The sequence below is a fragment of the Dryobates pubescens genome, chromosome 10 (genome assembly GCF_014839835.1).
Source record: "Dryobates pubescens isolate bDryPub1 chromosome 10, bDryPub1.pri, whole genome shotgun sequence".
NCBI classification, from domain to species: Eukaryota; Metazoa; Chordata; class Aves; order Piciformes; family Picidae; genus Dryobates; species Dryobates pubescens.
This window is the reverse complement of record NC_071621.1, coordinates 6,919,510-6,939,832: the sequence shown is the minus strand read 5'-3', so window position 1 is coordinate 6,939,832 and position 20,323 is coordinate 6,919,510. Positions and strand designations below refer to the sequence as shown.

Sequence of the window (20,323 nt, the reverse complement as noted above, 5' to 3'; positions counted from 1 at the left end):
CTAAGTGAACTCTCTTCCATGCAACTTGTGGGTGTACAGGGCTGTGAGGGGGAGTGAGCTATGCAAATAATATATATATAATAATAATAATATTATATACTATATATTATATATATTATATATAATATATATAATATAATAATAATATATGGAATTGTCACTGGAATAATAGAGTTGTGGAGAAATAGCCTTTGTGGCTGGAATTCTTCTATAATTGCAGGTTTTTTAGGAAGGACAGGTGGACAAAAGAGGAAGATACTCAGCATCTCTTGGATTTCCCATTCATAAACAAGGAAGAACCTGTAGGGTTGTGATAAACACATCACATAATCGGCTGTAATAGCTGAAATAGTGGTGACTGAGATCCCAAAGGGAGTGAGGAAGAGAAGTAGTCTTCTGGTTCTGGACTTCAGGAGAGCATGTTTTCACTTACTTGAGTAACTGGTAGGTGGCATCTGGAAGGCAGCTCAAAAGAGGCTTTTAAGGACCATTTCCAAGTGCAAGAAAAAGATGCATCCAGACATTCAGGAAAACAGGTAGATGTGTCAGGAGACCATCCTGATGGCGCTCCACTGTCAAATTATGTACAAAGCACAAACAAGGCCAAGCTTCCCAGGCATATGGGGATGCTGTTAACAAAATCGAGGCTTTTCTAGGGGGCCGATCCCCATCCATGGACATATTCAAGATCTGGCTAGAAGCAACAACCTTGTCTAGATTAACTGTTGGCTCTGCTTGGAGCCAGGGATTAGGCTGGAGTCCCTGGCGGTCCCTTCCCACATGAATGCTTCTGTAACTCTTTTAATTCAAGAAGTCAGAAAATATCCAGGCATTGGAACAATTTAATAGCAGAAGGCATTTTATAGCAGCACTAATTTATCTTTTCCATCTCCCTATTTATTGATTGCAATGAGGAATCCAAATTATAGTCATAATTATGTGTGTAAATCCAGCAGTTAAAATACTAGCCTCTGATATTAATGTTACTTAATCCCATGTTAATGTTAATTAATCCCAGCTGCTGAAGGTCTGAGTAAAACAGTGAACTATGGGCAACAGCATCATTTTGACTTAGAATTTGGAGAGGATGCAGTCTGGAGATTTCTTGTGCTTGTGAACGTTGTAGGATTTCTTAGGAGGTGTATGTCCTGAAGCTGCCAGCTGAGGGCCAGTCTCACAGCAAATCTTTTATAAGTGGTTCTGCCTACACAAAGTTTGATTAGTGGTAGGTGTGTGGAGCTTGTGTGGTGTTCAAATGAACAGAGTATGGATTGCCAGTAGTAGTCTTTTTTTGCAGTACACATGATGGGAGAGAAGATGCTGTGTCTGCTGCTTTAGTTGTCCTTCGCTCTTCTTGCATCTCAATCCTGGTTAGAGGCACCTGACTGTCCTCTAATTCCCCTTCTCCCCTTCTCTATTCTTTGCTGCAGGATGCGGGCCCCTGGATGAAAACACAATGGAAAAGACAATTGAAGTGCTGGAACGGCACTGTCATGAGAACATGAATCATGCTATTGAAACTGAGGAAGGGTTGGGTATTGAATATGATGAAGATGTCATCTGTGATGTGTGCCGATCCCCTGACAGTGAAGATGGGAATGACATGGTGTTTTGTGACAAGTGTAATATCTGTGTCCATCAGGTTAGAGCCTGCAGCAATGTTGACATTGTCCTATGGTCAAAGTTTACCTTGGCAAGCGTGGAATTTGAATTGGTATTAAATATTAATTGAAGGGCTTTTTGATTCTGTAGTTAAGATGGGTGGTGCAATACTAAGTGTATTTTTGTATCCTGACAGTTACAGTAGATTGTGGTTTAGCATGCTGAATTCATGGACATCTGCAGTCTCATAGGACCCTGACTTGCAAGTACTTCCCCTGTGACCATAAGCAATTTTTCCCCTATTACTCAACCTGCTTTTGAAAATAAAGAGGGCAGGAACTGCTGGCTTGCCTGTTTCTGAAGACTCTAAAGATCATTTGTTTCAGAGCTGGGGCTTTCCCCATTGACTCACTAGTTAATTGGCCAGACATGGACTGTCCAAATTTAGCCATGTGAAACCATGTGTGGGCACTCAGCAGACTGATCTTTCTCAGAAGGCATAAGCACCCACAATGACTCTGCTCTCAATCTGAACATTGCTCACATTTATGGTGTTTCAGATGTAGCCAAGACTTTGCATTAGTGAGCTCAGCATAGTCAGGCAGAGGTATCCTTATGATCAAAGGGATATGAACCCTGTGGTTTCTGCACAGGGTCCTGTCCTGGAAGAGGTGTTTTCTGTAAATTGAAAAGAGACTAAGAAGGGTTTTTTAGAAGCGTATTTTTGCACTGACTGTAAGTAATACTTGGAATATATATTGGCTGAAAAAGGGCCTGTCATCTCCCTGCTTGCAGTGGGCTGGCTTCCAGCCTGCCTGCTTTCTTCATCTGATTCATTGCATGAAGCAGCCACGTGAGCCTGAATGCCAGTAATGTGGCCAGTGACAGGAATACGGCTGACAGCTGGGCTGTCTGCTTCAGCTCCTGCTTGTGCCTGTTCAGAAGTAATGACGAGTTTGCAGTCCCGAGCTTGTGGTTACCTGCTGATGGCCTGGATGCCTCCTTCCTCCTGACCCTTCCCCATGCTGGATCTGCCTGAAATTAACTGAGCTAGAGCTAATCCTAACAACAGACAGCCTGGTTTTAATCTGTGTTGGCTGTGGTTCACTATGTAGCCTCAGGTCTTTTTGTCGTCACACAGTTTAGAGGTAAGGAGCGTGAGAGGTACCCTTGTTCAAAGTGCCCTCTTGTGCCAGCTCAAGCACATTGTGAAATTACTGGTTTAGTAGTCTAGGCTTCATGGATTAAATTAGAAAATAGTTTCAGTCCATTTCCAACCACCTAAACGTGATTTTAGGTGTGAGGTCTTTTTTGTGTTAGTAATAGGAAGAATGCTGGTGGCAGGAAAAAAATCACTTGTAAAGTTTAGATTACAGCTCCCACAGTTGGGCTTTTAAAGCAGCTGTCACCACAAACACTGTTTGGATTACTCAGCCAGGTGTGTCCATAATACAGCATTTACCTCAGGAAAGTCCCTGTCTCTATAGAGCTGACATATTTATGTAATGCTTTGTGATATTGCTTCATATCAAATATGGAGATCTTATAATCAGGAGGCTGGGAAGGCAAATGTGGGAATTGCCCTGATTAGGCCATACCTGGAATGCTGTGTCCCCTCTGGGCTCCCCAGTTCAAGAGAGATAGGGAAGTACTGGCGAGAGTCCAACAGAGGGCCACGAGGATAATTAGGGGACTGGAGCCTCTCTCTCTTATGAGGAGAGACTGAAAGACCTGGGTCTGTTTGGTTTGGAAGAGAAGACCGAGAGGGGATGCTCTCATTGCATATAAATACCTAAATATCTTTTTTGGTGGTGGCCAGTAATAGGACAAGGGGCAATGGGTACAAACTAGAACACGGAGAGTTCCATCTGAATATAAGGAAGACCGTGGAGTGATGGAGCACTGAACAGGCTGCCCAAGGAAGTTATGGTGTCTCCTTCACCGAAGGCTTTCAAAATCTGCCTAGATGCATTCCTGTACAACCTGCTCTCGGTGTACCTGTTTTAGCAGGGGGGTTGGACGAGATAATCTCCGAAGGTCCCTTCAAACCACTACTGTTCTGTGATTCTGTAATTTTGTATTGGATTTGAAAGACTCTCTATGGCTAATGATCCTGTTCTCTTGTGCCTTCCCATCTCTAGGAATGGTGAGATTTCTACTAAAAAGCCACCCTTCTGATAAAGCTTTTGTTTAGAGCAGTTGAGTGGAATTAGACCTTAGCAGCCACCAGTGGTTTCAGATATGCAGGCTGGGGTCAGAGTGGCTGGAGAGCTGCCAAACAGAGAGGGACCTGGGGGTGCTGATTGACACCCGCCTAAACATGAGCCAGCAGTGTGCCCAGGTGGCCAAGAGGGCCAATGGCATCCTGGCCTGTATCAGGAATAGTGTGGCCAGCAGGAGCAGGGAGGTCATTGTGCCCCTGTACTCTGCATTGGTTAGGCCACACCTTGAGTCCTGTGTCCAGTTCTGGGCCCCTCAGTTTAAGAAGGACATCGAGACACTTGAAGGTGTCCGGAGAAGGGCAACAAGGCTGGTGAGAGGCCTTGAGCACAAGCCCTGTGAGGAGAGGCTGAGGGAGCTGGGATTGTTTAGCCTGGAGAAGAGGAGGCTCAGGGGAGACATTGCCCTCTACAACTACCTGAAAGGTGGTTGCAGACAGGAAGGCGTTGGTCTCTTCTCCCAGGCAACCAGCACCAGAACAAGGGGACACAGTCTCAAGCTGCACCAGGGGAGGTTTAGACTCGAGGTGAGGAAAAAGTTCTTCACTGAGCGAGTCATTCGTCATTGGAATGGGCTGCCCAGGGAGGTGGTGGAGTCGCCGTCCCTGGAGGTGTTCAAGGGGAGACTGGATGTGCCATGGTCTAGTTGTGAGGTCTGTTGGGACAGGTTGGACTTGATGATCCTTGGGGTCTCTTCCAACCTTAGTTATACTGTGATACTGTGATATACCCAGTTTTACTATGCATGGGTATATGTAGAGCAGGATGTATCTAGATACATATGTAGTTAGCCGTTAACTGCTATAATTCCAATAAGAAAATAGACTAATATTTTTTTTTCAGTGGTTTGGTTTTTTTTGGGGTGGGCTTTTTTTGGTGGTGGTTGTTCAAACCTAGTGCAACTTGAGAAAGATCTCAAAATACGTCATTTTCTGAAGGGTTAAGTGCAATACTCAGGTATAAAATCCAACACCTCATAGTTTCAGTATGTGTCATAACTTTTGATCCAATACCATGTAAATATTTGAAGTAACAAGTAATTCACAAGACTGTAACCACAAAGGTAATTTAATGTTTCAGGAAGCAGTCTTCAATCAGACAGCTCATATCCCTTCATATCTGAGTAGAATTATGGTAGTATGTGAAGTTATTAGTGGTAGGAAATAGTGATTTTTAAAAAGGATTAGTTGCAAAAGCAAATTTCAAGAAATGTCTTTGTTTTTTTTGCTTTGGAAATGTAGAATGCACTTAAAAGGAAAGACAGGTTCTTAACACCAGTGGGGTTGATCAGTCACAATCAAATAATCACAGAATTGAAGAACTGTCAGAGTTGGAAGGGACTGCAAAGATCATGCAGTTCCAATATCCCTGCCATGGGCAGGGACACCTCACACAAGATCAGGTTGCTTAGAGCCACATCCAGCCTGGCCTTAAAAAGCTCCAGTGATGAGGCTTCCTCCACCTCCCTGGGCAACCTGTTCCGTGTCTCACCACCCTCATGATGAAGAACTTCTTCCAAACATCCAATCTGAATCTCTCCACTTCCAGTTTCTGCCTAGTCCTATCACTGTGTGACATCCTAAAAAGTCCTTCACCAGCTTTCTTGTAGGCCCCTTTAAGATACTGAAAGGCCACAATAAGTTCTCCTCAGAGCCTTCTCTAGCAGTTTGTACCACAAGACTGAATAACCCCAACTCCCTCAGTCTGTCCTAACAGGAGAGGTGCTTCAGCCCTCCGTTATCCTCGTGGCCCTTCTTTGGGCATGTTCCAGCATGCCCATATACCAGTGCACCTTTTAAACAGAGTGCAGCAGAAGAGGCTTTGCTGTAGAGGCTGTCTATTTCTTTGATCACTCGATTCATTTTAAGATAGTGAAATTAGAGAAAGGTTAAATAAAAGCCAAACTGTGCCTTTAGTATTTGGAAGCTTTGGTCCTTGTGATTATTACTGCTTGTGCATGAAGTCCCCTGATCCTGGAGAAGGATCAGGGGTGACCTCATTGCCCTCTACAACTACCTGAAAGGTGGTTGTAGACAGGAAGGGGTTGGTCTCTTCTCCCAGGCAACCAGCACCAGAACAAGGGGACACAGTCTCAAGCTGTGCCAGGGGAGGTTTAGACTCAAAGTGAGGAGAAAGTTCTTCACTGAGCAAGTCATTCGTCATTGGAATGGGCTGCCCAGGGAGGTGGTGGAGTCACCATCCCTGGAGGTGTTCAAGGGGAGATTGGACGTGGCACTTGGTGCCATGGTCTAGTCGTGAGGTCTGTTGGGACAGATTGGACTAGATGATCCTTGGGGTCTCTTCCAACCTTAGTTATACTGTGAAGTCATCTCAGTGCAATGATCTTACTACCTGTTTTCCTCCAAGGCATGCTATGGAATCTTAAAAGTACCTGAAGGGAGCTGGCTGTGTCGCACCTGTGTCCTGGGAATACATCCTCAGTGCCTCCTGTGTCCCAAAAGAGGAGGTGCCATGAAAGCTACCAGGACAGGGACCAAGTGGGCACACGTGAGCTGTGCTCTCTGGATTCCAGAGGTAAAACTCAATTTCTGACTTTTTCTTCTGTACCGCAGACTCCTTTCCATCCTCCTCCTTCATTCTTTCCTCTGCCTTTTTGTGTTGTCATGATTTAATTGTCTGTCTGGCTTAATATCAGACTTCATCCTGATGAGTCTGCCCAGTCTGTGAGGACTGGAAGAGTCCTCAGTTCGTGTTCAATTACTTAATCATTTTGTCTCCATTTTCTCAGCAGTCACTTCTTGGTGTCGTTCTGGTACCTGAGTGACCTGCTAGAAAGGGTTACTGATGTAAGCTAGTGTGCACTGTGCAACTGCAGCTTTGTTGTCTTTCTTACCTTCCAGTGTTCTGTTAGGTGTATAAACTGCAGGCCTATGTCTGCTCTTGTGTTATTTGTGTAGGATGGACTCAATCTGTAGTTAAAGGGGCTTTTTGAAACTATTTTTTTTTCTGAATGGTGGGGAGGTGAGGTTTTTATCTTCTGTGTTATATTTCATTAGTAAATAAAATATGCTTTAATATATTTGTGCTTTCATGCATGGAGAGTTTAATAATGAAGACTTGCACCTCTTCCTCTATCTTGAATCTGGTTTAACATCACATAATTCTGTAAATTGGAATGTTCAGTCATGTATAGGTGGGGGTTGTATTCCATTTTTCCACCTGGAATATTTCTATTTTCTTTCTGGTAGAATCCACAGTGATTTAATGTGAGGCAGTAGCCAGGTCTGTCAGCGCTACGACGTCAGGGAGAAGGATGCCCCTTATCTTTTGAACCTTAGGCCTCACATTTTCAAAACACTGAGGATGATGTTAAGATTTTGGCTTGTGGTTGGGTCTTTGGTTTTGGTGTTGGGTGTTGTTTTATTGGGGGTTGGGGTTTTTTTATTGTTTGGTTTGGTTCTTTGGTTGTTTTTTGGGGAGGGTTAGTGGTGTTTGTTGTTTCGTTGGTTTGGGTTTTTTGTATACATGTGGGCTTTTTTATCATAGCAACAAGAAGTAAAGTGTAATTCCTAGTTCTGTCTCAGGCATATATCTGCTTTTCAAGGGGACTGTCCCTGCAGATGCACTTTTACTTCCAGGCCTGCAGGGAATTCCTGGCATCTCTTCCACTTTTAAGGAGAGAGGAGTTGAGGAAAAAAAACCCACAAAATATTTACTTTAAAATTAAAGGGGGGAAAAATTTTTCAATCTCCTAACTACTTTGCCTATACTTAGGAAGTGTCTTGGCTGGAAGCTCTCCTGGCTCTGAGCAGACTTGTTTTCCTAGGAGATCCATTCTGTATGTGATTGCCTTGATGCTCTTGCCAGCAGAAGAGGAACTGACATGTTTTGGAAGCATGTGATGGCAGAGCTGGGAACACACACTGTCTTCCTGCCTGCTCACCTCCTTCCAGCTGAGAGAGAGAAGCTCCCAAGGGAGCACTCAGGTGGTAGAGCTTGAGCCACCATTTGGTGGCTCCAGGCCCCTCCAAGCCTTGGGTACCTCCACACCAGTGCCAAGTGTGTTGGGCATAGTGAGTAGGGGCAGGAAGTACCTCTTGGTTCCATTCTCTTTCTCAGTCTTCTGCATTGTTGCATGTGAGACAGTTCAGTCAACAGAGAACCCTTTGGGAATCTCTGCTAAATTGGCAGGTCATTTCCTGTCTGGACAGTCACCATGATATGCTGCAAAGGCCAAAGATGACCTGGGGATGAATACTTCGTTGGGGAATGCATAATCTGATACTTGTTTTTATTCTTCCCAAGATAGTATCACTCAGGAATCCTTAAACATATGGATTGTAAAGTCACTGCCATTTTGTCTTGTGGCCCTAAAAAAAATGGAGAAAGGCAGAATGCAGAGAGGAGTGGGCCATAAACTTGTCTGTTTCTTGTAGTAAAGTGTTCAAAGAGCAGCTTCACAAGTCCCCAGGTATAGGCTAGCATTGTTTCAGGCAATTGCACCAGCTATTTTCCTTCATTAACTCATTCAGCTCTGTCTTAAAACATTGGGTGTTTTTTTTTTACATCCATTCCTTGTGAGCTCATGAGGCTTTCTTGACCCACAGTGGGTCAAGAAAGACTGGGGCATTTGAAGGTTTTTACTTTCCAAAATGTACTCATTGTTCATTTATGTCCTTTTATTCTTCTGCCTTCATTGTCTTTTCATGTAAATATGTAGTCTATTTCATGTTTTCTTAAAAAGCATTCTTTTAAACGTGTGTGTGTGTGTAAAGAAACACAGAGAAGAAAATTTGCACTGCTTTCTGAAATTCAAGGTCCTTCTCTGCCTTAGATAACCCATTACAGTTGTGTCATCCCTCAGTGTGGTGTTAGCTGAAGCAGAAAGTTATTTTGCCTTGCTGCAACCGGAAGGGGCTCAAACTGACTGTCCTTAGCTGCTGCTGTGAGTGGCCACGCTCCAGCCACAATGCTGTCTTTCCCAGCCACTGATGCAAATCGGTGTGTGTTCAGTGCAGCTGCTGGTGGCAGATTAGCAGGGGAGCTGAGGAACAGAGTACTGCAGGGTGACATAGAGAAAGCAGGTCATATGCAGAACAGTTACAGAGAAGATACTTCAGCAGCCCTTTGTCCTCAGTCTCTCCAAGTCGTAAAAGTTCTTCAGCAGTCATAATGTAACCTGATACAAGGTGAAGAGGAGAAAACTGCTACATTTTAACAGCAGATGGGTTATTCCTGCCTTGGCATGGGAGGTTTTAGGGAATGAAAACACTGGACTCTTGCTTTCTTGTTCCCTCAGTGGCAGCAAAGTTCAGTCAGGCCTTGCCTTGACTTCTCTCTTTGAGTATCAGAAACATGCAGACGGCGTGAGTCCAGTATAAATAAATCGCACCTGACTCTGTAAGCGCCTCTTTGTGTGTTTGCAAAGTGGAGTAATGTAAACAGGCAGTATTGCAAGCTGAATAGGCAGTATTTCCAACATAAATATTTCCTGACCTTACAAATTCTTTCTGGGAATGGAGCAGGGAGAGCATTAAAAGGGCCAGAGAGGAGCAGGGAGAGGGACTTTGTCAATTCCCAGCTCCTGCTAGGAAGCGTAGTGGAAAGTTGGTATTATTCAGTCTCCATAGAAGTTCACTGAAAATTTTAGTTTCTTTTTGAAAGGAGCCTAGACAACCTTATAAACCCTTAAATCCCAAAGGAAATCTTGCTTCATAGTATAGTGGTAACTGGGACAAGAATTCTGGTCAATCTTAGTACAGTATTGTTTCAGAAATGCATGTGCAACTTTGCAACCACCTCTGGTTTTGAGCACAGTCAAAGCAGACTGATAAAAGACTCATTTTGGAAGCAAAAAAAAAGCTATATTTGATGGTGTTTGAGTGCTGGACATTACTTTGTGGAACTATTGAAGCTGTTCAGAGAAAATTTTGTCAGTTTGCCTCTAGTTTATAGGAAGGCCCAACAGATTAATTGTTTGTCATCTCTGCCTGATGGGGGCATCACATACTGCCTGAAAGATCTCACTATCTTACTAGTGAAGACTTTCTGGAAATGCCATGCACCAGATTGACCTCAGTATCTTCCAGAAGATGTGGCTTACTGTTGGGGGGATCAGAGAGTAAAATGCTATGAAAAATAGAAATGTTATTGAGTTAATTGAGATCATTCCTTTGTGAACTGCTGACTGTCAACTTCTTAAAAATCTGGATGGGATGAACCATCAGTTTCAAAGCTGTCTTCCACTTCCTTAAAGGATCCTTAGAGTGATACAGTCATAAGGAGTGAGCAGCAAAAATTCCTAACTTGAGTGTAGCAACTATGACTCTTGGACTCAGTGAACTGTCTTTGTATGTCTGCTGAAGCAAAGCCTTTCCTCCTCAAGGGATTAAGTGGGTTTTAAAATTAATGTGTGCATCAGGTGATGTTAATGTAGCTCCAAAGGGAAGCTAGGAAATTCACCTTAGTTTACTGGTTCTTACAGAGTCACCAGTTCAATTATCCCATGTTAAACAAATTCATGTAAGCTGGATTTCCCTAGGAGAGTCTTACTATGGATTTAAAGAAAGAAAAATTACTGTAGTGTGATGTTCTGAAAGGTTCTAGGGAAGGGGGAAAAAAAATAGCTGTAACTGCTTTCTGAAGGAATCAGCTTTATGCTGGCCTCATAGTGCCACAGAACAACCTAGGAACCTCCTTTCTTTGAATTCTTACATCTGACCCCTTTAGGAAGAGGCTTCTATTACACCACTGGAAATACAGGTCTGCTCTGTTCAGGTGAATTGTTCCTGTGTATCTGCTTCAGGCAGACAGCCCTCCAAAGCACACAACTGCTAAATTCAAAAAGTGCTGTGTAAGCATCAAAAGCCAGGATTTTGGAGACTGGCATCCCAGGGTCAGCATAGTTACCTCACTGAAGTCTTCTGCCATATGCCATTCTCATACTGGCCCAGTTCTCTGTGTGGTCATTCAGAGCTGGCCAACTTTTTGTTTCTTTCCTTGGATAATTTCCGTCTGTCAAGACTGCCTGTGGGATGCCCTACAGAGATAATTTATATCTGTTTTGGTGTCCAAATTATGGACAGGGTTTTGGGTTTTTTGTCCATATGGACAACAGGCAACTGAGAAATTTGTCACCATGGATATTTGAATGTTAGCGTAACAAAGGAGCAAGGATTATGTGCTTTTGTCAATGTTTTCTTTCTTTTAACTGTAATCTGGTCTGCCACAGACCAAGGGATCATCTAGAGTAAGTATGTGAAAACTGGAACAGGAGAATAGACTGCTCTTTGTAGTAAGAGGAACTGGTTGTATTCTTTCTCAAATTATACTTGATACAATCTGTAGTGAAGTGTTATTAGAATCACGTTTTGCATTGGGAGTGCTTAGAGGAGAGGCAGAGCTGGGAAGCAACGCTTTCCCCAGCTGCTGACTGATAGATGTGATTCTGCTCCATACTGAGCTGGCAGAAATAACTATTGTAGCAGATCTATGGACCTTAAAGAAGGAACTTTTCAGGTAAGTATGAGTAAGTGCTCCCATTTCCTTCTGAGTAGGTTTTGGGGTGTTTGGGTTTTTTTGTACTTAGATCTGTTAAAGCAACACAGATAACTAATGATAGAATGAGAGGGGATGGCCTCAAGCTGCACCAGGGGAGGTTTAAACTGGATATTAGGAAAAAATTTTCACAGAAAGGGTTGTGAGGCACTGGAATGGGCTGCTCCAAGAGGTGGTTGAATCACCATCCCTGGACATCCTTAAAATCCATATAGGTCTGGTGCTTGGAGACATGGTGTAGTGACAGCCTTGGTGGAGTGGGTAAAATGACTGGACTTCATGATCTTGGAGGTCTTTTCCAGCCTGGATCAGAGGTCTTGATGGTTGGGCTCAATGATCTGAGAGATCTTTTCCAACCACACAGTTCTACAAGTATGAAAAAATAAGCCAGAATGGAAAGGAAGTAACTATCAGTCAAGTGGTTCACAACAAGGCATGCAGCAGATGCCTTAAAAGTTTTGAAGAATCAGCTACCAGGTTAAACTAGTATTAGGGGTCTACCCTGTTGTTTTCATGTGGGGTCTTTTAAGGTCTCTATACTGAGAAGTAGGAGCACATTGTGATCTCCTGGTGAGATAAATGTGTGGTCATATTTCTCCTTCTGGTGTGAATGGAGGGTTTGTTTTTATTGCCTTGAGAACTGGTTTCCATGCTGGGTTTTTCTTTGTTTACAGGTTAGTATTGCTTGCCCGGAAAGGATGGAGCCAATCACAAAGGTGTCTCACATTCCACCAAGTCGATGGGCTCTAGTGTGTAGTTTATGCAAACTGAAAACTGGTGCTTGCATTCAGGTATGTACTTGTCCTGTGGTGGCTGTGGCATGAGTCTATGTGAAAAAGACAGTTCTGAGTTTGCATTTTGTTCTTCTGTGTTCAGAGATGCCTCCTTCTTCAAGGATGTTTGCTATGAAATCAGTTCACACGCACAGAGGCTTGGGAGTTAGTCTGAGCAACTGCTTTTCTTTTTTAGGCAGGCTGAGCTGTATAAGGACTGCTGTGGCTCAGAGATGGATAGAAAGGTCCTTCCTGTTGAACACTGTCCACAAACAGGAAAATATTAAATCAAAATGCCGGTTTCAAAGAGCTCAACAAATACTTTTAAGAGTGCTTTGGAAATACATGTTTGTAGGGATGGGCTTTCATGCAATTCAGTTAATTCTGCCCTTTTTTCTGGTTTGTTTCTGCTGTTACTGATCGAGGTTTTATTTTATCTGTAGTGTTCCGTGAAAAGCTGCATCACTGCCTTTCATGTCACCTGTGCCTTTGAGCATAGCTTAGAGATGAAGACTATCCTGGATGATGGGGATGAGGTCAAGTTCAAGTCATATTGTCTAAAGCACAGCAAGAACAAACAGAATTCCCTGCCTGGTGTTGATGAGCATCCCAAAAGCGTGTCAGACCAGAAGCAAACAGAGAGTGAGAAAACCAGTTTACGAGCCCAAAAGCTCCGAGAGCTAGAAGAAGAGTTTTACTCCTTAGTTAAAGTGGAGGATGTTGCAGCAGAACTGGGCCTTCCTAAACTTGCTGTAGATTTCATCTACAATTACTGGAAGTTAAAACGAAAAAGTAACTTTAACAAACCATTATTTCCTCCCAAGGAGGATGAAGAAAATGGCTTGGTGCAGCCAAAAGAAGATAGCATTCATACTCGCATGAGGATGTTCATGCATTTGAGGCAAGACCTAGAGAGGGTAAGAATTTCTCTGGTAAAGTTTTGAAAAATTGCTTGCAGGTGAGCAAGGTCTTTGTGGGTAAAAGTGGGAATGGGAGAAGCACAGGGAGATGGTTTAAAAAATCATGATTTAAAAAACCCCAGATAGTGTGAGGCCTTCAATCTTTTGATATGCTGTCCTGTCTGCTGGAGAGACTTTCAGAAAGTGTCCCTTCCCAGTCCAGTGAGAGATTCAGTGTGAAAACAGTGCTTCATGGCTTTCTTAGAGGCTATTCCTTTATACATTTGAAGATGCATGTTTCTATACACTATGGACATATTTCCTAATTGCCCCCTTGATTCCAACTTCAGCTGAGTAGCTGTTGAAAAAATTTGAGTAAGTTTGTTTGCCCTGGTTGTTGCTGATACAGATTCAATAACAAACAATATTAGTTGAGTTAAACAAAAGTGAGGGCAAACAGCGAAGGAATGAGCAGAGCTGCTCACCCTTGTGGTTTGAAGGTGAAGTCTTAGATGGTTAACTTCCATGGTGATTTTTTAGCTACACACAAGGAAGAGGACTGGCCTGTACCCATACCACCTTGCATGACATCTGATTCAGGAGTGTTCACCACTCTTCCTCACCAGTGTGCTGGTGTCAGCTAGTTCCAGGTTGTGGGCAGGCTGAATCACTCATCTCTCTCTTGACCTAGATGCTTTCATGGCAACTAGCTGCCTTAGGTGCTACAGTTGGTTAGCGATCTGAAAGCAACCCACTAAGGCTATCACTGCTTGAGGCTTTACTGAGAAAAAGGAAATTATCTTTTTATCGGTAGCTAGCCGGCCTCTTATCAGATTGCCAGCTAGCTGATAGTCTGAAACGATGGAATCCATCAGCAAAACTCAGAACAGGAATTCATTCAGGAAGGCACACAAGAGAGTGCCTTTTTCTAGCAGCTGATGGAGGAGGAAGCCAGGCTTGTTAATTTCTCAGAGGCTTCCCATTAGGTTGGCCTTCTGGCTGGTGATCACCTGCAGTGTTCAAGTACTTACAGATAGGTAGTAAATTTTTAAAAGGAAACAAAATTAATTTAGTGTGCTAGATGTGATCTATAGATGTTGGGGAGGAAAAGCAGAAAAGAGGAAAGAGTGTTGCAAGAGAAGGGAAAACAATACCGGAGAGAGAAGAACCTGAAGAATGCGGAGAGAGGAGTGTTGGAACTAAGATTTGCACTCATCAGTGTAACTGTCATCTTGAATCTAATTGTGATCAACCTCAGATATCCTTTTCCAGGACTGTTTTGGATGTGGATCCTTACACTGAAAAGAACATTTGAAAACCCCTTCATGTGTTTCAAAAGGACAGTTGGGATTTTGAGTTTGGTTGGTTTTGGTTTTTGTTCTTTCGAGAGACCATTTCAGGCTTTCCCTTTTTGTGCAATAAGTGGTTGGTTTGCATCAGATTTTGTTGACATTGATGTACTACTTGTGAGTGGAGATAATTCGTTTGAAATGGTTGTCTCAAAGTTTCTGAACTTCTTGCGTTGCAAGACTTTCTACTCAGCTTTATCTGGGGATGAATATAAGTTTGGGAATCTTTGAATTTCCTTTCTGAGGAGAGACTCCAATTCTGACCAGATGGGACTGAGTGCTGGGGAAGTATGTTTGAACAATGTCTCCAACAGCCCTTACACTGTTTCTGTGTTCTGAAAGCTCTTTTGAGGGTTTATCAAGACCTTTCGGTGCATCTTCCTGTTTTCATTACATTAGGTGGCAATGTTGCCACCTATAATAAATAACTATAATAAATAGTGAAAGTAGAATTATGTGGAACTGAATCACAGAATCATAGGACAGTTTGGGCTGGAAGGGACCTTTAAAGATCATCTAGTCTTAACAACCTTGATCATGAACTGGGACATCTTTAAACAGATCAGCCCTGTCCAACCTCACCTTGAACAGTTGCAGAGAAGGGGCATGCACAGTTTCTCCAGGCAACCTGTTCCAGTGTATCGCTACCCTCATTGTACAAAGTGCCTTCCTTATGCCAAGTGTAAATCTTTCCTCCTTTAAAACCATTGTCCTTTGTCCTCTCAGTACAGGCTCTGGTTTCTCTCTTTCTTATAGCCCCCCATCACATAATGAAAGGCTGTGACAGAGTCTCACAAAACTTTCCCTTCTCCAGACTTAACAACCCCAACTCTCTCAGCCTTTTTTCATAGGAGAGTTGTTCTATCTCTCTGATCATTTTGGAGGCCCTCCTTTGGACTTACTGCAACAAGTCAGTGTCTTGTGTGCTGAGGACTCCAGAGCTGGACAGAGTACTCAAAGTGGGGTCTTAGGAGAATGGAGTAGAGGAGGTGAATCACCTCTCTCAACCTGCTGGTTTTGCTTCTTTTGATGCAGCCCAGAATACCTGTGACCTTCTGGGTTACCAGCACACACTGCTGACTCATACAATTTTTCACACACCAGTATTTTCAAGTCCTTCTCCACAAGGCTGCTCTGAATCTATGCATCCCCCAGTCTGTATGATCTTGGAGATTGTCCCAACCCAGGTGCAGGACTTTGCACTGTTGAACTTCACATGGCAGTGCAATAGAATTGGAAAAGAAACTGGCAAAGAGTCAGCCAAAATGTGTACTCTGCACAGAAGCCAGAGTGTGCTCTTAGAGATGATCTGCATGTTACCTTTATCTGAACAGGCCAGGTCTCTTTGGTAGCTTTGTAAAAAGTATTACTTCATAATATTGCAATAATTTTAGAGGGGACAAATGTAGTTTAGCTGTTAAAAGTTATTCTGTGAAACACATTGCAGGGAAGTTCTGGGAGAATCCAGAAGTAACATCCCCAGCAACTCCACAGAGTGGAAGCAGGTCTGCAGAGAAACAAGTCTTAGAAATTACTTTTCTTTTGACTGGAATTTCGTGTTCACTTGCTGTACTTACAGATGAAAAGATATTGCAGAATACATTTAAGGAATTCATTAAATTGGCAATTAAAAAAAAAATACATTTTTTTTTCTTTCAGTCATAGTTACAGACATTCAGTGATATACACAGGAATTTTGTCAAGGGATTTTATACTTAATGTTGTTTAAATTCTGTTGCTGATGCGCTGTTTTAACCTGCGTCAAGATTTGTTTTCTTATTGCCTATTAAGGCTCCTCTTATTCTTCTGTAGGTAAGAAATCTCTGCTACATGGTAAGCAGGAGAGAGAAACTGAAGTTATCTCACAGTAAAGTACATGAACAGGTCTTCAATTTGCAAGTCCAGCTCATTAATCAGGAAATTGCTGCAGGTAATTATATAAATGTAAAATATTTATGAATTCCATCTGCATTTCAACTAAAACCTGTGTTATCTTTTTATGTTTCTGCTTGGGGTTTTTTTTTAACACTGTAAGTTTACCAGTTAAACTCTCTTAAAGCATACAGTCAGCTGAAGCAGCAACACACATGTAACTCTTCCCTCTCTTGAAACATCCAAGCAAGTATTTTTTTATGTTACGGATGTTTCTGGCCTATGCCTATTTCTTGTTAATTGCTATGGAATCCGAATAGCACAAACAAGCTTGGGTTTGCATCCTTAGGCAGCTGTTTTATGGTGCTGTTTCCCCACAGCAAGCACTGCACTGCTTGCTTGCTGTCAGTAGTTGGTTCCTTTGGGCAAAAAAGAAGAGTGACCGATAGGAATCGCTGTTGTCACGTTGCCTTGTGTGCTGGGTGAGCAGCACAGCGAGGTATTTCTTAGCTTGTCACCTGCAGTTACTCTCCTTTCTTCAAAAACAGTATCCTGACTTTTAATAGCGAAGAGTAACTGATTAGGAATGCTGACATACCAAAACTCACTCTGCCCTTCATTTTTGTAGTGAGCATTTTGAAACAAGGACCACAGCACTTGGGAAGAGGAAGAGTGGCAGTTACTTAGCTTTACTCTTTTTTTAATAGGGAAGACAGCTATTTCTTCCACATGAAGTGAAGATCTCTTTTTCTTTCAAGATACATAGCATGCTTTTAGAATAGAATAGAATAAACCAGGTTGGAAGAGACCTTCGAGATCGTCATGTCCAACCTATCATCCAACACTACCCAATCAACTAAACCATACAACCAAGCATCCTGTCAAGCCTCACCCTGAACACCCCCAGTGACGGCGACCCCACCACCTCCTCGGGCAGCCCATTCCAATGGGCAGTCACTCTCTCTGTGTAAAACTTCCTCCTAACCTCCAGCCTAAACCACCCCTGGTGCACCCTGAGACTGTGTCCTCTTGTTCTGGTACTGGTTGCCTGGGAGAAGAGACCAGCCTCTGCCTCACTACAACCCCCCTTCAGGTAGTTGTAGAGAGCAATAAGGTCACCCCTGAGTCTCCTCCTCTCCAGGCTAAGCAACCCCAGCTCCCTCAATCTCTCCTCATAGGGCTTGTGCTCCAAGCCCTTCACCAACCTTGTTGCCCTTTTCTGGACACGCTCCAGCAAGTCAACCTCCTTCCTAAACTGAGGGGCCCAGAACTGGACACAGTACTTGAGGTGCGGCCTAACCAGTGCAGTGTACAGGGGCAGAATGACCTCCCTGCTCCTGCTGGCCACACTGTTCCTGATGCAGGCCAGGATGCCATTGGCCCTCCTGGCTGCCTGGGCACACTGCAGGCTCATGTTCGGCCTACCATCGACCAGCACCCCCAGGTCCCTCTCTGCCTGGCTGCTCTCCAGCCACTCTGACCCCAGCCTGTTAGAGTTAAGTCTTTGTGTCTGTTTTTTTTCTCTACCCCCTGAAACATGGATAGGTTTCATTAGTACTGACAAAGTTGTTGGGGTTTTCTTTAAACTCTTTTAGACCAGACTAATGTTTTGTGGAAGCAGGAGTACTCTAAAGCACTTTGGCTTTGTGTTAAATGCATTTTATTAGAAATGTCTAGTCAATTTATTTTATGTCTTTAAAATACAACTGCTCTTTTAATGCTTATTAGGATAGCTTGATCGCCGCTTTGAGATGGTACTATATGCAGATAATAGCATAAAGACTAATATATGGGGGTAAAAAGACTTCTGAAGTGTAGGGAATTTTATAATGCAAAGTACAGAGCTGAATTAAGTCCAAATGAAAATTCAGTTTGAAGCATTGTTTTTTCTCTATCCAAAACTGAATGTGAATCTTTTTTTACAGCTGCTTTGGAACTACTTCAGTCGTATTTCAAAAGCGCTTGGGTTCACTGGCTTAATGCCCTGTGAGAAGGGCACATTGTTATTTTTAATGGCAATGCTAAAATGCCTTACCTAAATTCCAAAACGGTGGGTAATTTGGAGCAGGTGTCATTATCCCCACTTCTCTTTAATGTCCTAAAATGGTTTCACATTGATTGTTTGCAAATGCTCCGTACTGTTTGCACAACCTTTTAATGGACTGCAAGACTTGTTACCGATAACAAAATTATTAGCTTCTTTTAAAATCCTTTTTGCCTTTTGCCTCCTCGTATCTTTCTCCTGTAGGCCATGCCCTGACAAGTGCACTAGAGAACACGCTGTTCTACCCACCTCCTAGGATCACCCTGAAGTTGAAAATGCCCAAATCAGCACTAGGAGATTGCAAAAATAACTCACTGAAGCCTGGCAACAGGCCGCTTTCTCCTGACAACAACAGCACTGTTTACAGCAAACGAAGCCTGCCGATGTCCAAGGAGTCCTTTGAAATCAAAGCGAAATCTTACTCCAGGTATCAGCACGACAGCAGAAGTAACGGGCTATTGGCAGGGATCGGCAAGCCGCGGAGTGAGGTAAAGGATTCTGGTCCCACACAGATTCCGGAGTTTTACCGGGGCCAGCCGTCTGGGAAGCCCTTAGCACTCCAGGCTGCTTTGCACGGACAGTCTTCCATTGGGAACGGGCGGGTGCAGCAGGAGAACTTGAGGCTGGCGGCCAGATCCAATGGTCTGATGGGCAGGGCTGGAGACGTGAGCCAGAGAGACAGCTCCAGCCAGACGCCCTACGAACAAGAGTCCGTGCTCACAACTCACTTGGCCAGCCAGAGCAGTTTCAGAAAATCTACCATAGAACATTTCAGCCGATCCTTTAAAGAGGCTACCAACAGTCTGGTGAGGACCACAGAAGATCTCCGATGCTGTGAAAAGCCAACAAGAAGACTTGCAGCAAAAGATCGCTTGTGGAGCAAGCAGATGCTTGAAGGTGCTCCTTACCAGGACAATGACGGGTACTGTCCTGACTTAGAGCTGAGTGACTCTGAAGTGGAAAGTGATGAAAACAAAGAGCAATTGAGGTTAAGACGCAGTAGCTCAGAGAGAGAAAGCCCAAGTAAGGACTTTGGAAGAGATTGTCACAATAGAAACAAAAAGAATATGATTTCTCACAGTTCGGTACAAAGGTGATTAGAAGCCCCCACGGGGTTAACTCAGCCTTTATGTGTTCCAGTGTACCAGTGCAAAGCTCAGCATCAAAAGGTTCCAGAAAATAGTCCAGGACCTACGTTAGGAAGAGTTGCAGTAGGGGATGGGGGGCAGGGAGAGAAGTAAGTGTAGTTCTGTTCAACTGTGAATTGACTGGCAGTTTTCGCAGGGTTAATTCAATGATTGCAAAGTCATGTGGAAATCTGTGTGTTCATTTTAGAGGGTAACACCTGGGAGAGCAAGAGGCAGTTAATATTTGTGTAAATTCAAGAAACTGTTCCCCCTTTGCCAGCTTACATGCGAGGCATCATGTTCATGTTATGCCAGTCTTGTGGTGGACAGGTATTAAAGAAGCCCTTGCATAGCTCTACTGTGTTGCAGGAGAACTGCAAATGGAGACACTGAAACTGCATTTCTGCAGCACCTGCAGTATGGCTTTGATCCAGCAACACACTTCCAGATGTGTGAGGAAGTTAAGCACATGGAAAAATCCTGATGGTTTCCCCGAGGAACGTTTGTGCTCAGCTCTCCGAGCACATCCTGGCGTGCTCTGCTGGATCTGGCCCAAAGTGACTACTAAGTGACGATCCTCTTCTGCAGGAGGCTTTGAACTGCAGTGACATTTGCAGGCTCCTGGCAGAAGGTGGAAGCAGGAGTCACTGGTACTGCCAAACTCGGCTGACCTCTAGGCACGCCCCCTTTGCCTGCTCTTGCTGAAGGTTGTGCTTCTTTTCACAACAACTTGCTTATTTTGTAAATACACAACTTCTAGTACTTCTTCTTTTTTTTTTTTTTTTTAATCTCTGTACATAGTTGCTTGTTGTGGGATGCACTTGTAAATATTTTACCCAGCTAACAAGTACAGATGGCTAATTTTGTGGATAGTGTTTACAAAAGTAGACGTACTACAAAGGAAAATGCTAATGACACTT

The 20,323-nt window shown here is 43.4% G+C and overlaps 1 protein-coding gene across 2 annotated transcripts in view; it reads left to right on the top strand.

The window, feature by feature from the left end:
* The window catches only part of JADE3 (jade family PHD finger 3), a 75,704-nt gene extending 55,530 nt beyond the window's left edge, over positions 1–20,174 (top strand). For both annotated transcript variants that reach the window (XM_054164717.1, XM_054164716.1), the window contains exons 6-11: positions 1,431–1,642; positions 6,189–6,356; positions 12,014–12,130; positions 12,556–13,029; positions 16,173–16,290; positions 18,481–20,174. In XM_054164717.1, the coding sequence (XP_054020692.1) occupies positions 1,431–1,642; positions 6,189–6,356; positions 12,014–12,130; positions 12,556–13,029; positions 16,173–16,290; positions 18,481–19,373 (1,982 nt within the window). In that variant the 3' untranslated portion in view covers positions 19,374–20,174. The remainder of the gene's footprint in view (positions 1–1,430; positions 1,643–6,188; positions 6,357–12,013; positions 12,131–12,555; positions 13,030–16,172; positions 16,291–18,480) is intronic.
* The last annotated feature ends 149 nt before the right edge of the window (positions 20,175–20,323 follow it).